At 65.0% G+C, this 15,950-nt stretch overlaps 3 protein-coding genes across 4 annotated transcripts in view; 1 reads left to right on the top strand and 2 right to left on the bottom strand.

The window, feature by feature from the left end:
- Nubp2 (nucleotide binding protein 2) overlaps positions 1 to 2,063 on the top strand; it is a 3,502-nt gene extending 1,439 nt beyond the window's left edge. The window contains exons 2-7 of the mRNA XM_013011259.1: positions 48 to 193; positions 300 to 498; positions 917 to 1,071; positions 1,190 to 1,300; positions 1,489 to 1,558; positions 1,792 to 2,063. Coding sequence (XP_012866713.1) covers positions 48 to 193; positions 300 to 498; positions 917 to 1,071; positions 1,190 to 1,300; positions 1,489 to 1,558; positions 1,792 to 1,937 — 827 coding nt within the window. The 3' untranslated portion in view covers positions 1,938 to 2,063. The remainder of the gene's footprint in view (positions 1 to 47; positions 194 to 299; positions 499 to 916; positions 1,072 to 1,189; positions 1,301 to 1,488; positions 1,559 to 1,791) is intronic.
- A 1,159-nt stretch (positions 2,064 to 3,222) lies between these two features.
- Igfals (insulin-like growth factor binding protein, acid labile subunit) lies at positions 3,223 to 5,887 on the bottom strand. Its single transcript, XM_013011305.1, has 2 exons — positions 5,818 to 5,887; positions 3,223 to 5,252 (listed from the first exon to the last, which is right to left on the bottom strand). Exons 1-2 carry the CDS (start codon positions 5,831 to 5,833, stop codon positions 3,454 to 3,456), a joined length of 1,815 nt encoding a protein of 604 aa, XP_012866759.1. The 5' UTR covers positions 5,834 to 5,887; the 3' UTR covers positions 3,223 to 3,453.
- A 3,206-nt stretch (positions 5,888 to 9,093) lies between these two features.
- On the bottom strand, positions 9,094 to 14,733 carry Hagh (hydroxyacylglutathione hydrolase). 2 transcript variants are annotated; one of them, XM_013011309.1, is made up of 8 exons: positions 14,520 to 14,732; positions 13,982 to 14,046; positions 12,262 to 12,379; positions 11,626 to 11,734; positions 10,396 to 10,499; positions 9,943 to 10,044; positions 9,548 to 9,627; positions 9,094 to 9,357 (listed from the first exon to the last, which is right to left on the bottom strand). In XM_013011309.1, exons 1-8 carry the CDS (start codon positions 14,622 to 14,624, stop codon positions 9,258 to 9,260), a joined length of 783 nt encoding a protein of 260 aa, XP_012866763.1. In that variant the 5' UTR covers positions 14,625 to 14,732; the 3' UTR covers positions 9,094 to 9,257. The 2 variants fall into 2 exon arrangements, with proteins under 2 accessions (XP_012866763.1, XP_012866764.1); XM_013011310.1 differs by lacking the exon at positions 11,626 to 11,734 and having other exon boundaries at positions 9,266 to 9,357; positions 14,520 to 14,733.
- Between the last annotated feature and the right edge of the window lie 1,217 nt (positions 14,734 to 15,950).

The following is a 15,950-nucleotide window of genomic DNA, read 5'->3' as shown; positions in this document are numbered from 1 at the left end:
GGCCGGGGGGGAGGCCGGGCCTCGCGTCCGGCCGGGACCCCCTGCAGCCTCGCCCGCCCGCGTCCCTCCCGCAGAGCTGGGGAACCTGGCAGGCGTCCGGCACATCATCCTGGTCCTCTCCGGAAAAGGGGGCGTCGGGAAAAGCACCATCGCCACCGAGCTGGCCCTGGCGCTACGCCACAGGGGCAAGAAGGTGAGGCCTGTGCCCGGGCGGGGCTCAGCCCAGGGTCGAGCCAAGCGATGGCCGCCGGGTCCCCCCCACCCCACGCGAGGGCCGCTGAGCCTCACCCGCTTGGCAGGTGGGGATCCTCGACGTGGATCTGTGCGGCCCCAGCATCCCGCGCATGCTGCACGCCCAGGGGCGGGCCGTGCACCAGTGCAGTGGTGGCTGGGTGCCCGTGTTTGTGGATCAGGAGCAGAGCATCTCTCTCATGTCTGTGGGCTTCTTGCTGGAGAAGCCTGATGAGGCTGTAGTCTGGCGAGGCCCCAAGAAGAACGGTAATGACCCTGTTTGGGGGCCAGAGCTAGTGGCCTGCCTGAGGGGGTGGGGTTGGGGGGCCAGAGCTAGTGGCCTGCCTGGGGGGGTGGGGTTGGGGGGCCAGAGCTAGTGGCCTGCCTGGGGGGGGCTCCCGCAGGTGGGGGCCAGCAAGCACAGGAGACAGTTGCTCCTGGGTGTGAAGAGCTCCGGGGTTCCCTGCAGGGCTTCTTCCTGGGACTTGGGCAACAAGCCCTGCTACAAATGCCAAGGCTCCCTTCTGGAGCTGCCAGTCCCCACAGGTTGGGGATGCTGAGTTTGAAAGCACTGGGGAGCAGGGGGTGCTGGGGGGAAGGACGGATGCTCCTGCATGAGACGAAGCTCCCGCTTGACCAGCCCAGCCCCCTGCTCATGAGCAATGGGCATCTTGGGCCTTTGCAGCCCTGATAAAGCAGTTTGTGTCTGATGTGGCCTGGGGGGAGCTGGACTACCTGGTTGTGGACACCCCGCCGGGGACCTCTGATGAGCACATGGCTGCAGTGGAGGCCCTGCGCCCCTGCAGGCCGCTGGGGGCCCTGCTGGTCACCACGCCTCAGGTAGGCCCCTTACACCTGTGGCCTGCTTGTTGGGCTGTCCCCACCGTCCTCCCCGCCTGTTACTCCTTTCTTGGCTAAGCGCACAGCGGCCCAGCCTGTCTGGACTCTCCCTGTCTAGGCCGTGTCTGTGGGGGACGTGAGGCGGGAGCTGACCTTCTGCAGGAAGACGGGGCTGCAGGTGCTAGGGGTCGTGGAGAACATGAGCGGCTTTGCCTGCCCGCACTGTGCTGTGAGTCCCGGGTGGGCGTGACGTGGGGTGGGCAGGTAGGGGCACCAGGCTGGAGGTTATGGAGGGGCAGGGCTCTGAGGAGCCGGGTGACCCCAGCAGGGCAGGGTAGTAACTGCACAGTGCCAGAGGATACTGGCACCACGTGGAGGGCAAGTCTGCAAGCTTGCCTTTCACGGCCCATCTCCTAGGAGTGCACCAACGTCTTCTCCAGGGGCGGCGGGGAGGAGCTGGCCCTGCTCACCGGAGTCCCTTTCTTAGGTAAACATGGAGCCAGGCTGGCCAGGGTCCCAGCTCCCCACTCCTAGTCCCTGGACTAGACAGGTGTGAGTTCCGGGAAGGGAGGGGCCCGCGGGTGCCTGGCCGCTCACTGTGTCCCTGATGGCGGATACCGAGGGTCCCGGGTGACCATGAGAGGCAGGACTCAGCCCGGACGCAGCAGCCCGGGCTCTTGGCAGCACGCGGTGCCCAGATGCCGCCCCTCTGTCTCGCAGGCTCTGTGCCCCTGGACCCTGAACTCACCAGGAGTCTGGAGGAGGGCCGGGACTTCATCCAGGAATTCCCCAAGAGTCCTGCATTTTCTGCACTTATCTCCATAACCCAGAAAATTCTGGATAGGACGTCCACTCTGCTCTCCTGACATGACCCCATGGCCACCCCCGGTACATCTGAGTGCTGGGCTTGCAGCTTCCAAAAACCTACGGGACAGAGTCCTCAGTGTGGCTCCCGGGACCTGCAGAGGCTGGTCCGAAGCCTCCCCGGCCTGCCCAGCTGGCAGGAGCTCCGTTCTGATGGCCTGCGGCTAAGGACAGCTTGAGTCCGGGTACCTTAAGATGATTCCAGGCTCGCCAGCAGCCCCTGTGAGCCTTGCCCTGTGAGCCATGGCCAAGACAAGACAGGTTGCTCCTGAAAGCCAGTGTCCCCGCTGTCCACAAGTTACAAGACCCTGGGGCAAATGTGGAGGGCTCTGCTGGTGGAGCAGAGTGTGGTAAGCAGTCCAGACTGTTGTAACCACCCAGGACCTGCCATTAAAGCTATCACACCGTGGCAGTGGCAGTGGCATCCCCAGACCAGTGTCCTGCGTACCGTGGCTTTTGCTTCCTGCTGCCCTGGGGCTGCACCAGACTCTGGTGTTCAGGTCCCTGAGGCTCCGGGCAGCTGCCGTGGTCTCAGCGCATTGGTGCGGTTCTGTGCGTCAGACACTTCAGTGTCTGTCCCTCATGCCACACGGGAGGCCTGAAGCACAGCCAGCCCACAGGGCACCTCGGAGCGCGGCAGCAGGTCCCAGGCCTTCCCCAGACCTGCCTGCGTCGGGCTGGGAAGCTGGCGGCTCCGTGGTAGGGTGCTTGTTTCGCATGCATGAGGCCCTGGGTTCAATTCCTCAGCACCACATAAGCAGAAAAAAACCGGAAGTAGCGCTGTGGTTCAAGTGGTAGAGCGCTAACCTTGAGCTGAAGAGCTGAGGGACAGAGTTCAGGCCCCACAACCAGGCCCCCCAAAAAAAACACCTGCCTGCAGCCACATGCCACCCTCTCCCGTCCCTTGAGGGACAGCTGGCGGGTCTCTGGACAGGCCTTGTGGCCTGTGGCTCTTCCAGCGCCTGTGCCGGCTGGCCGGCCGCATGGGCCCCGGTTGTGCTCGGTTGTGCTCCGTGGAAGCCGGCCCCTCCCCCACCATCATGGCTGTGCCCTCGAGCCCCGGCCAGACCTGTGAGGACACTGCCCTTCCCAGCACTGGCTCTGAAGAGGGCGCGAAGCTGGGGTTTCGGGTGAGTGCCAGCGGTGCGGGCGGGGAAGGGGGTGTGGCAGCACAAGGACCTCACGGTGTTGGGGCGCAGGGTGTGCCAGGACGGGGGAGCACTCCCGGGACCATCGAGGCTCAGGCTCCACGCTGAGGCAGAGCCAAGACGAGAAGGGGGATGGACGGGGCAGGTGACCCCTCAGTGTGGCTGGCCGTCACATGCCGTGGTTCTTATACACTTTAATGTTTCCCCGCGGAGCCCCCACCCTCCGGCCACGCTCTGGGCACCCCTGTGCCCACGCCCAGTGTCCCCTGCCCACTGCTGAGCCCAGCTGCCACGCTGCCAGGACCGTCTGTCCCCTGTGAGTGAAGAGCTCGTCCCTCTGAGGACGGGTCGGGCCGTGCAGGGAGCCCGGTCAGCAGTGTGCGAAGTGCTCCTGGGGGACGTCCCGCAGGTCCAGGCCCGCCACGCCCGTGGGGCGGGCGCAGGTGATGTTGTTGTGTGTATAGGCGGGCTGGCAGTCGTCCCCCTCGCACCTGGCCTGCACGGAGCGGGGCACCACGCCCGGCTTGCTCAGGGCGAAGTCTCGCAGCGCCCTGAGGGGGCAGCCGCAGTCCCAGGGGTTACCCTCCAGCCACAGGCGCTCCAGGGCGCGCGGCTGCGGCACGAACGTGTGCAGGGAGTTGTTCCTCAGGCTGAGGTAGCTCAGGCGCCCCAGCGGGGAGAGGGCGCCCTCGGCCAGGGCCTCCAGGCGGTTGTGCGAGAGATCCAGCCAGAAGGCCCGCTGCAGGGGGCTCAGGAGGCCCGGGGCCAGCGAGGCCAGCCGGTTGTGGGAGAGCAGCAGGTACTCCAGCTGGCCGAGGCCCTGGAAGAGGCGAGGGGGCAGGTGCGTGAGCTGGTTGGACGTGAGGTCCAGCTCCAGGAGCTCTGGCAGCGCGGCCAGGCTCTGCTCGTGGATGCTGGAGATGCCGTTGTCCCTGAGGAAGAGCCGGCGCAGCCCGCCCAGGCCTGCGAAGGTGTGCTGGCGGACGCGGCCCAGGCAGCTGCTCTCCAGGTGCAGGCTGTGCAGCCGGCCCAGGCCCCGGAACACCTGCTCCGGGAGGCCACGCAGACAGTTGCCCGAGAGGTTCATGACGGCCACGTTGACGAGGCCCAGGAACGCGCCCACCTTCACCTCCTGGATCTGGTTGTCGTTGAGCGCCAGCACCTCCAGCTGCCCCAGGCCCTCGAACGTCTTCTCCGCCAGGTGGCGGATGCGGTTGTGGCCGAGCCGCAGCTCCTCCAGGAAGTGCAGGTCCTGGAAGGTGCGGGGACGGAGGCTGCCGATGGCGTTGTGCGCCAGGCGCAGGACGTGCAGGCCCAGCAGGCCCGGGAAGGTGTCCTCCAGCGGGCCGGCCAGGCGGTTGTGGGAGAGGTCCAGCCAGCGCAGGGCCTTCAGGCCCAGGAAGGCCCCGGGGGCCACGGCGGCGATGAGGTTGCGGTCCAGGTAGAGCTTCTGGAGCCGGGGGAGCTGCACGAAGACGTTGGCCTTGACGCTGCGCAGCGCGTTCCTGCTCAGGTCCAGCTCGCGCAGCTCGGCCAGGCCGCAGAAGAGCGCCGGCTGCAGGTAGGCCAGCCTGTTACCCGCCAGCACCAGCTCGTGCAGGTTGCCCAGGCCCTGGAACACGGCGTCGGGCAGCACCACCAGGCTGTTCCAGCCCAGGTGCAGGTCCCAGAGCTGAGCCAGGCCCTGGAAGAGGCCCTCGTCCAGCCGGGCCAGGAGGTTGTTGCCGAGGCTGAGGGAGGCCAGGCTGGGCGTGTGTGCGAACACCCCGGCGGCCAGGGTCCGCAGCCGGTTCCTCTCCAGGTGCAGGTGGTACAGGCTGCGCAGGCCCAGCAGCGCCTGCGGCTCCAGGCGGCTCAGCTGGCTGCCCTGCAGGTTGAGGAAGTCCAGGCCGGACAGGTTCTGGAAGGCCGCGGGGGGGATGGAGGAGAGGTTGTTGCCGTCCAGCCACAGGGCCTTGGCGTTCTCCGGGATGCCGTCGGGCAGCCGGGTGAGGTTCCTGGCGCTGCAGAAGACGCTGAGCTCGCCCGTGTAGTCGTCCAGGCCGCAGGCGCAGGCGGCCGGGCACCGCGGGCCCTCCGGGTCCTCCGGGGCGCCCGGCTCTGCCCCGTCCAGGCCACAGGGACCCAGTGCCGCCCAGGAGAGCAGCAGTGCCAGGAGGGCCTCCAGTCCTGTGGGGAGAGGCTCGGTGAGGGGTGCCGTGGCATTCGGGGTGCTCGCAGGACCCTCCCCGGGAAGCCGAGCCCTGGCGCCCTAATTAGGTTGCAGGCGGTGGCCGAGAACGCCGGGCCTGTGAGGCTCCGGGGCTGAGTGTCGCCAGCCTTGCCAGGCTGCCACAGCAGCCTGGGAAACCGAGGGACCAAGCCGCCAGCCAAGATCTAGTCATTTCTAGAACATTCTAGCATTGACCCAGCATTGCTTATGGCAGCCAGACAGTGAGCCAGATACCCCGTCCCTTAGGCTGTAGGTTACTGGGAAGTGGGACACAGGCCTCCCTCAGCAGGCATCGGCCCAGCGACCCAGCCAGCAGCACCCTACACCTGTGCTGGGTGCGGTGCAGCCAGACGCCAGCCGCCATGCTTCACTGGCGACTCAGCTAGCAGTGGTCTCGAGCCTGACACGGTGGGCTTGTCCCCGGTGCCCAGTGCAGCCCGCAGTGCCCCCTTGCAGTGTGGTCCTGAGGAACATCTAAGTCCTGCCCAGTGCCCGCCACCCACGGCCACCCAGCGCCCTCACCTCTCCGCAGCGCCATCTCCCGTGCAGCGCGGACCGCAGCCAGCCGTGGGTGCTGGCGTCTGCAGGCCAGTGGCTCCTGCCCTCTGCATTCCCCCGCGGGCCAGCCCCTTAACCCCTTCCTGCTGGGTGGCCACAAGTCCCTTCGGTGGTGATTGTGCAGGGAAGGTGGGAGGGCCCAGGCTGGGCGGGGCGCAGCTCGGGGCGCTCAGCCCTCCCCAGCACCCGGGCAGACAGGCTGGGGTGGGAGGTGGGGGCAGGGGTCCCCTGCAGTGTCTGGTGAGGGGGTCCTAGTGGCCACAGGCAGCCTGGGGGTGGGGAGATCTCCCCACCGAACCCCACATGTCAAAAAGCAGTGTCGGGCTAACTGGCCCTGCGTTGCCAATGCCGCCCACCTGTCTGCCCGCTGCCACGCTGATTCCCACTGCCCCTCCCATCTGCCAGTGACCCCGTACCCCCAAAGCCCTGCCCATCTGCCTGGCAGGCTGCCCAAGCTGGGGTTCCCAGCAGCCTGCCTGGGCCCCGGGGCCGCGAGGTCGCCGCCGGCTGCTGCTCCCCCAGCCTCTTCTAGGAACACCTGGCAGCGCCTCTGCACCTCGTATTTGCCTTTCCTGGGACTGGCCCAGGAGAGGCGGGAAGGCCGCGGGTCTGTGCCCCGCAGCTGGCCCCCCACGGTGGCGCAGGCCTGGCACTGGCCGGAGGGCCGGAAAAGGGGGCCCTGGCGCCCCTCGGCCTTCGCCGAACCACACCTCTGCCTGCTGCAGGGCTGAGTGGGTGCAGTGTGGGCCTCGCCCATCGCCCTGGAGCCTTCTCTGGCCCTGCCCTTTGGTCCTGGCCGGGTCTGTGGGGACGTGCGCAGGCCGGCATCGGAGGGACACAGGGAAGAATCGTGTCTGAAGACGGGCAGTCTCTAGGGTCCGGTGGACTCGAGCCCAATGCAGGGGAGGCAGAGGAGGAGGTAGGTCGGGGGATATTTTCCAGGTCACTCCTCAGCCTCTTCTGAGAAATTATAGATCTGAAGGGAGAAAGTCCATGCCCGGAGCCCACAGAGCAGTTTACACAGCGGAAAGTGCCGCCTCAGCAGGCTGCGGGCCAGCAGCCCGGCCTCTTCTTGGAAGGGGGGGGGGCAGCTCTGCCGCTCACCTGGCAGGAGGGCAGGGCTGGCCCAAAGCTTGCCCAGCGCCCTCCCGCCCCTCGGTTCCCCGGCAGTGCCTCCCTGCTGGGCTAGGTTGGCCTGCACTGGGCTGGGCCGCAGTCTGGGCACCCACAACAGAGGGTGCACCAGCCCAGATCCGGCCTTCATCCTCACCCCACCTGTGGCTGGGCGCGTGGCTCTTCCCACAGCCTTTTCCATCCGTGCCACCGTGGGCCGGGACCGCGGTGTGGCCTGTGTGTGCACCCACACTCCTGCGTTACGGCTGTGTTTTGCCTGTTGGGGCCTCCTTGTTTCTTGTTCCATCTCTGGGGACGCAGCCCGTCACAGGCTTGTTGTGTACGGATCTGATTTCCTTTTTTTTGGGTCAGTCATGGGGCCTGAACTCTGGGCCTTGAGCTCTTCAGCTCAAGGCAAGCACTCTACCACTTGAGCCACAGCGCCACTTCCGGCTTTTTCTGCTTATGTGGCGCTAAGGAATCAAACCGAGGGCCCCATGCATACGAGGCAAACGCTCTACCACTGAGCCACCTTCCTAGCCTCTGATTCCTCCTTTTAAAGGGCTGGGTACTGTGGCTCGTACCTGAAGTCCCTAGTGAAGAGCAGGAGGTATGAGACCAGCCTGGGCAACAGTAAGAATGCACCCCCAGAGAACACGGTGGCTGTAACGGGAGCCATGAGAGCACAGCGAGGGGCCCCGCACCCCAGGCAGAAAGCAGAGGCTGACGGAGGGGTGGGCCTCGAGCTGCAGTGGGCTCTGTGCAGACGTGTGTGCCAGTACCCAGCCTTGAACTCAGGGCTTTGCGTGCACTCGGCTTTTTTTCTCATAGCTGGTCAGGGCCAGCTGCTTGGTTCGTAGGGTGGTCATGGGTTCTGGACCACGGTCCTCACATGCTAGCTACGGGGCTAGGATATACGAGCACGAGCCTCCAGCACCCTGTTTACTGGCTCTTTTAAGACTTTTGCTAAACCTCTACCAAGGCAGCTGTGCTGCTTCGCTCCTGGCCTGTGTGTCTGTCCGGGCTGGGGTGGGTTTGTGTGAGGGGGCAGAGGCTGGCTTACCCGAGGGTCCACACAGCCCTCCTGTGGTGCGCAAGCCAGGGTCCCAGCAGATGCTGGGCCTGGCGCAAGGCTCTTTCACACTGCGTCCAGAGCAAAGCTTCCCCTCGGGGTGGCCTCGTCCTGGAGGGGCCACCGCAGCCGTGACTGTCCCAGCCACGGCCCGTGCGTCTCTGCCCGCTGGCACACCTGCCAGTGTGCACATGGGCCTGGAGGGAACGCGAGGCCCCTTTGTGCCTAGGGCCAATTCTCCCAATTGGAATTGCTGTTTGCCACTGTTACTGCTGGGTTGTAAACCTCTTCTACGCCGAGTTCAAGCCCCACAACCGACCAAAAAAGCCCTCTTCTACAGTGGCTCTCATTCTAATGTGAACATGGCCCTGCTCCTCCACGCACGCACACGCGCACGGCGGGGTTTCTACTTTGTAGCATGGTGCTTATCTATTCTGAGGGGCAGACATCTGTCATTGCTGAAGCAGTGTGTACAAGTCTGCCAACTTCGTCCATATTCTTTTTGTTGTTGTTGTTGGTTGTGGGGCCTGAACTCGGCCTGGGCGCTGTCCCTCAGCTCTTCAGCTCAAGGCTAGCGCTCTACCACTTGAGCCACAGCGCCACTTCCGGCTTTTTCTGCTTATGTGGTGCTGAGGGATTGAACCCAGGGCCTCATGCATGCAAGGCAAGCGCTCTACCACTGAGCCACCTTCCCAGCCCTGTCCATATTCTTATAAGTGACTTAGGAAGCTGTAATGCACTGGAGACTGTGTTACAGATGACTAGGTGTAGGGTTTGCAGATGCTTTCCCAAGTCCGTGGCTTGCTTGTTTGGGGTTTTGTCTGGCAGTGCCTTCTTCGGGGGGAGGCTGGTGCTCTACCACTCGAGCCAGCCCCCAGCCCTAAATAGTGTCTTTGAAAGTGACTGTCTCTCAGGAGTGAAGCCAGTGTACGGCTTTCTCCTGTGAGGCCTGTGATTCGGGTGACATGTGTGAGCCCAGGGGAGGGGGTGCCCTGGGCAGACAGATGGTGTGGGGGAGCTCACCCACCCCGGGGAGACGACGCAGTCTGGAAGCGGAGGTTATGGGAATAAATACTTTAAATTTTTTCTCTGATAAATACGCATTAGAGTGCGTGTGATCACACACGCTCCGGCTCTGAAGTTAATTTCAATTTAAAATGAATACTGGGTTTCGGGGGATCGGCGGGACAGTGGGTGCCCCGCCCCCGCCGGGCGGCCCTCAGTCCCGGGGCACCTTGAACTGGTCCTTCTCCCTGCGGAGGGCCTGCATGGTGGTCACGGGGTCCGTCTCCCCCACGTGCTGCTGCACCGTCTTCTCCCTGCCGGCGTGGGAGAGGGACGGCTCGGCTCTACACACAGGCTCGCTCGCACCCTGCGGGCGCCCGGGAAGGAGGGAGCCCGGCCAGGCGGCCAAGCCGGACGCTGGCCGCGGGGAGGAGCGTGAGCTGCCGGCAGCCCGGGAGCAGCGGCCCGAGCGTGGGGTGCGGCCCTCCCCAGGGCCCCGCACACCTGACTCTCATGAAGGGGTTGTAGGTGAACTCCTCCGCGAGGGTGGACGGCACGGTGGGCTCCCCGATTGCATACTTCTCCTGCAGGGGAGGACAGCGTCACCCGGCCGCGCCCGCCCATCCTAACTGGGGGCTGTGTGGAGGGCGGGACGGCCGGGGACCCAGCATTGAGACCGCACAGCCACGCACACCGGCGGGGTGGAGGGAGCCGCCCAGATGCTGGCTCGGAGCAAGGAAAGTGGTCACACGGGGGACTGTGCGTGTGCGTGTGCGTGTGCGCAATGCCGCACGGGCCCCTCTGACACACCGCACCCTGTCGGGGGCAGGGCCAGAGCCTGCAGCTGTGTTAGAAACGTGGAGTCGGAACAGGCAGGCGCCGCGCCTGGCCCCACTCACCTTGGCCCAGGCCAGCTTCTCCTGGACGGCCGCGTTGCTGGGCTCCACGTGGCGCGCGAACTTGAGGTTGTTGATGGTGTACTCGTGGCCACAGTAGACTTTCTAAGGAAAACGGGCAGAGCGCTCTCCTCCCCGCCGGGCCCCAGCGGATGCGTGGCTCATGGACACCAGCGGCCACCCTGGGCTGGCCACCCGCACACGCCAAGTGCCAAGGAAGGGCTTCCAGGGCTGGAGTCCAGGAATGGAGTCCACCAGACTCCATTCCCCAGCAGCGGCCCGGGGCGGGGAGGCGGCGGGGCTGGGCGGAGGGGGGCGGGCGGAGGCGGGGCCTGGTGGAGGGGGCGGGGCCGGGCGGAAGCGAGGCTGGGCGGAGACGGGGCCGGGTGGAGGGGGCGTGGCCAGGAGGGGGCGGGGCCTGGCGGAGGGGCGGGGCCGGGCGGAGGCGGGGCCTACCGTGTCTGGAGGCAGCCGGCCCAGGACTTCCAGCAGGGCCTTACACATCTCGTCGGCCGTCCCTTCGTAGAACTTCCCGCAGCCAGCCACAAACAGGGTGTCGCCTGGAGCACGGGTGGCCGTGAGGCAGGGGCGCCAGCCCGCAAGGCCTCGGAGGAGCCCCACTGGCCTCCTGCCCCTGGGGTGCAGCTGCAGCTCACCCGCGCCCCAGCCTGTGCTGCCCCCTCCCTGCCTGTTACCCGGATGCCGTGGCCTCCCCACCCCGCCCTCCCAGCCCCCCCCTTGTGCCCCAGACTCAAGTGGCAGCAAGGCCACCGAAGTGGCTCAGGCGCGCCCACTCCACGGCCCCTGGGCCCCACGCATCCTCACTGCCAGAGCACATCTCCAGGACTTCGCTGCCTGGCCCAGCCTTGAACCTCAGATCTCACCAGAGACCCTCGCCTCTCAGTCACCAACAAAAAGCCAGACGTGGAGACGTGGCTCACATGGTAGATACCAGCCATGAGTGAAAAGGCCAGGGGAGAACCTGCAAGGCCCTAAGTTCGAGCCCCAGTACTTGCTCTAAAATAGTAATGGCATAGTGGGGTGCCTGCTCCCGTGCCCTGCCCTGCAGGCCTGGCCACCTCTCCCGCACCGCTGGTCTCCTCTGCCCGGCCTCCCACAGGCACCCCATCTCGGAGTCCGCAGGCGTTACCCCCTCTGCAGCTGCCAAAGACACCCGGCCCCCCACCCCCCGCCGCAGCCTCCCTAAGCAAGCGCCCCCCGCCTCTCAGCACCCGAGCGGCACGGCTCGTCACTGGGGGCTTCACGCAGCCCCGACACCCCTCACGGAGCCGGCCCCGAGCCGGGAGCTGCCGCAGCCGCGCCTCGTCACCCAGGGCCACACAGGTGACCAGCGCCAGCCATGTGGGACACCCTGAGGCGCCAGGGCGGGCCAGAGGCCTGGCCCAGCCAGAGTTGAAGAAGTGGGAACTCCTAGGTGGAGATGTTCAAAATAAATACAGGAGCACGCACTGGCGCTCACGCCTGTGGGCCTAGCTCCTTAGCAGGCTGAGATCCCAGAATCACAGTTTAAAGCCCATCAGGAAAAAAGAAAGTCTGGGGTGCGCTGATCTCCAGTTGTCTACCAAAGAAAGCACAAGTGGAAGTCTGGCTCAAGTGGTAGAGCGCCAGCTTGAGGAGAAACACTAAGCAAGCACCCCGGGACGGGCAAGCGGGGCGCTCACTCACCAGTGAACACCGCGGGGGGCCCCGCCGCCCCCGGCTTGCTCACGAAGTAACAGATGTGCCCCGAGGTGTGACACGGCGTGGCCAGGCATTTGACGTGGAGAGACCCCACCTGGGACAAACAGGTGTGAGTGCCCGGCGGGCCACGGTGCCCGCCCTGCCGGCTCCGCGCCAGCCCACCACACCCCACCCAGCCCTGGGCACCCCAGGCCCCGCCCCCGCCCCAGACAGGGCCGCCCCAGGCCACTCTGCTTGCTTTCAGCCAAAGCTCAGGAGCTCGTGTTTTCTCCTTCAAAATTGGGCCAAATGAGGCATCTTGCCAGAAAATGATGGCCAGCACCCAGCAGCTCTTACCAGAATTCACCCCACGTTCTCACACCTTCCACCTCGCAGGCAGCCACCCCGCCCCCTCCCCTGGGCTGTGTGCTGCAAAGGCAGCCCCCACTGCACCCCAAGACATCTGCCCCATCCCCGGCGCCCACCCCTCGGAGTCGTCATGTTAGTCGGCTTTCTTGGGCCTCTCCCCAGAGGATTGTTGGGGTTACCCTGAGAACCCCCTCCCTTGAGTAGAAGCTGGGGGGCTGTGGTTCTCCGGGCCCCGTTCCAGGCAGGGCCGGCGGGGCGCCCTGCAGCCCTCACCTGCAGCGTGGTCAGGTGTGTGACTTTGTGCGTCAGAGCTCCGATCCGGTCGTCGCCGCCATACACCTTCAACCCGGGCTCCAGCTTCACCAGCTTCTCGTTCCCGCCAGCATGGTCCCTGCAAGTCAGATGGGTAAAGGGGCCGACCGCTGCGTTCATCCTCCGGTACTAGCGGGGTTTCTGCTGTGTCCTTCAGCCCCACGCCTGGTGCCACAGCCAGGTACCCATGCCCGCCATGCCCACCGCGCCCGCCGCTGCTCTGTCTCCACTCAGCCCAGGCAGGCTTTTTTTTTTCAGTCCTGGGGCTTGAACTCAGAGCCTGGGCACTGTCCCTGAGCTTTTGCTCGAAGCCAGCACTCTACCACTTGAGCCATAGCGCCATTTTTGGCTTTTTCTGTGTATGTGGTGCTGAGAAATTGAACCCAGGGCTTCATGCACGCTAGGCAAGCACTTGACCACTGAGCCGCCTTCCCAGCCCCCAGGCTGGCTTTGAACTGTGGCAGGGCCGGGGAAGTTCCAGGTGGGTGGGGGCCCTCCCTCACTACCTCCGGCGGCCACTGCTCTGCTCCAGGCTGCGGCACCCGTCCTGGGAGCCCCACCAGGGCTCCAGGTTCCCCTAGGGACCCTGTGATCTGAGCCCCAGGGAAGGGTCGGGAGAGGCCTGGAGTGCAGCAAAGGCCTGTCCCAGCAAGAGATGACACAAGACAGAGGAATCATACGAAATGCTGACACTGATAAAGAACCCTGGAGCCTGCCCTGGTTTGTGACATAAACATGACAGGGTGCTGGAGAACCCGTGTGCGCGCACGCGGCCGTGTCGGCAGGAGCCTCAGCGGCCTCTGCGGGTGTGGCAGTGCCCACCGGTGCCCAGCGCTGAGCAGGCATCGGGGCAGGCGGGACCTGCGGCCACAACGGGCAGCCTCTAAGCCCCAACCCAGACCAAGCAGGGGATACCAGCCTCCCGCCCCGGTGCGGCTGTGGCTCGGAGTCTGGGCCTGGTACCCAAGTGGCTTTGCTAATGACAGCTGCGGCTCCAGGAGCTTCTGAGCAGAGATGCCTGGGGAGAATGGGGGGGCTGGGGGCCTCGTGTGGCCTAAAATGAAGAGGCAAACAGGTATTTCTACAGCACAAGAACTTCAGACGCGTCAAAAATCCAAAAAGAATCCTTTTGGGGCTGGGAAGGTGGCTCAGTGGTAGAGTGCTTGCCTAGCAGTAATGCAGCCCTGGGTTCCATTGCTCAGTACCACACACACAGAAACAGCCGGAAGTGGTGCTGTGGCTCAACTGAGTGCTCGCCTTGAGCACAGGAAGCTCAGGGACAGCGCCCGGGCCCTGAGTTCAAGCCCCAGGATTGGCAAAAAAAAAAAGAAAGCCCCTGAGCACTGTCCCTGGGCTTTTTGCTCAGGGCTAGAGGTCTGCCACAGTTCTGCTTCTGGCCTTTCAGTAGTTAACTGGAGAACAAAAATTAAAAATATCTCTTGAAACATAGCTACTTTGAAAAAAACTCATGGCGGCCGTTGTTCTGTTCATCAGCCCAAGATCTAGACAAAAGTCTCCAGGTCCTCTTGTGGCCAGAGAGGCGGCCCTGCCCTCTGCCACCAGCCCCCCCCGCGGGCAGTGCCAGGCACGGTGCCCCAGTGGCCCCAGGCAGGAGGACAGATTCCTGTGGGGGAGGGGAGGGCTGGCCTGTGTCCAGGGCACCGGCCCGGCCCGCACTTACCAGTGGTGGTGGGTAGTGAGCACTGTGGTCAGCTTCACCCCGTGCTTCCTCACCGTTTCTACAACCTGCAACCACATGGCGCGACAGGTGCGGTCATACCCCTCTCCCCCGCCAGAGGCCAGTGTCCAGCCCGGGTCCTGCCTCAGCGGGGGCAGCCCTCAGCTCCCCTCAGACCTCTCCAAGCCATTCTGGCTCCAAGGTTTGTCTGTCTGTCTGTCTCTCCCTCCCCCTCTCCCCACTCTCTCTCTTACACACGCATACACGCACACAGGCAGTGCTGAGAGACGAAAGCACTGGAGAGCCAGGCTCCACGGCCTCCACACTGCAAGGCTAACATGGCGCGTGCGCGGTGCCGCCTTGGGAGCCTGGTGGCCCCGCCCTCCCTACACTTCTCGGGGTGCTAGATGCTGAGTTCTTCCCAAGTCAAAAGGACTGATCCCCCCGGGCTTCTGCCAAGCTGTGGGGTCACGGTGCTGCGTCCCAGGGATGAGGGTGGGTAGGGTGTTGGGGCTCAGGCGCCATGCAGAGAGCCACGTACCTTCTGGGGCTGGACGGGGTCCACAATGGCAGCCTCCCGCGTGGCCTCGTCGATGAGCAGGTACATGTAGTTGTCGGTCAGGGCGGGCAGCAGCTCCACCTTCATGGCGCCCTGCTCCACAGTCAGACTCTTCCTCAAATCCGAGTGATAGCAGAAGACTCCCAGCAGGGCCGGGCCTGAGGGCGCGGGGTGCAGCCTCAGGTCGCAGACCTCAGACCAGCTCCCCGTGCACACTGAGGCTCGGCGCTCCGGTTTTCCTAATTTCCTCCGACAGAAGAACCACATCCATGAGAACAGTGCCGCAAACGACTCAAGCCGGCACCGTCTCAGAGGTGGGTTCTCGTCTCCCTGAGCTGGAGGCAGAGCCGGGGGCTTTGCGTGAGTCGGTGTGTGTTTCAGCAGAGCCACGCTCCCAGCTCAGAATGAGGATGCTTTCCTCTCAAGGCTCTGGAGGACAGACCTGCTGGCCGGGGGTGGGGGCCGGCCTGCCTGCCCCGCGGTGCGGCGGGTAGTGGGCAGTCTCTGTGCCCGGCCTGTTTCACAACGCCTCTGACAAAACGGCATTTGCTACTGAATGACAGACATCCGAGAGTGGATACCGCGCACCTCGCAGCCCCTGCAGGCTGCGCAGGCCAGCGGTGAGCCCCAGGCCTCCCCAGAGCCCACCGGCGGTGAGCACCAGTGCACAGACACCAGGGTACTCAGAGCCACGAGATGATTCCATCTAAAATGCTTGAGGCCCCAACAGCACAGGTCAGTGTTCCTGTCCAAGGGGTAGACGACCTCGCAGGGGACAGGAGAAATGCCTCGGGCCCACCTTCATCCGCCGTAGCCAGCAAAACCCTGCACTGCACGGGTGCAGACTGCAGGGGCAGCTCGAACCCAGGGCCTGGAAGCAGGCTACACAAACCTTACCACCTGAGTTCCCAGGTCTCTTTTTCAACACATCTCCTGTCCTGGGTTTTCCAGATCCTTCTAATGCTCAACAAAACCTCTTGGTGGAATGGAGTTTCTGCCATACTCTGCATCCCCTCTGGCCCCCCGCACCCGCGGGTGATGAAGGACCTGGGGGGGGGGCCCTTCATGAAGTGTCCTTGGACGCCAGGCACCCCTGGGAGGACCGAGGCTGGAGACCAGACAACGTAAATAACGTCCACGAGACCCCATCGCAACCGGCCGCCGGGCTCACAGGTGCACACCGAGGCATAAACGGGGCGCTTCCGGGGCCCAGCACCGGCTCCAGCCCGCGGAGCCCCCGCCTGGCGCCCCTGAAGCCCAAGTTCGAGTCCCAGCACCGACTTAACGTGTATTTCCTAGAAACGCCGCTTCCTCGCCGCGGTGACCCCTCCGGTGACCGCCCCCCGTGCCCGGGAGGGCGGAGGGCCCCGAGGAGGGGACTCGCCCGCTGCCCCGTCCGCGCAGCCCGGGGCG

Source organism: Dipodomys ordii, unplaced genomic scaffold (genome assembly GCF_000151885.1).
Source record: "Dipodomys ordii isolate 6190 unplaced genomic scaffold, Dord_2.0 Scaffold14, whole genome shotgun sequence".
NCBI lineage: Eukaryota > Metazoa > Chordata > Mammalia > Rodentia > Heteromyidae > Dipodomys > Dipodomys ordii.
The sequence above is the reverse complement of the archived record's forward strand: the minus strand, read 5'-3'. Positions and strand labels throughout refer to the sequence as shown.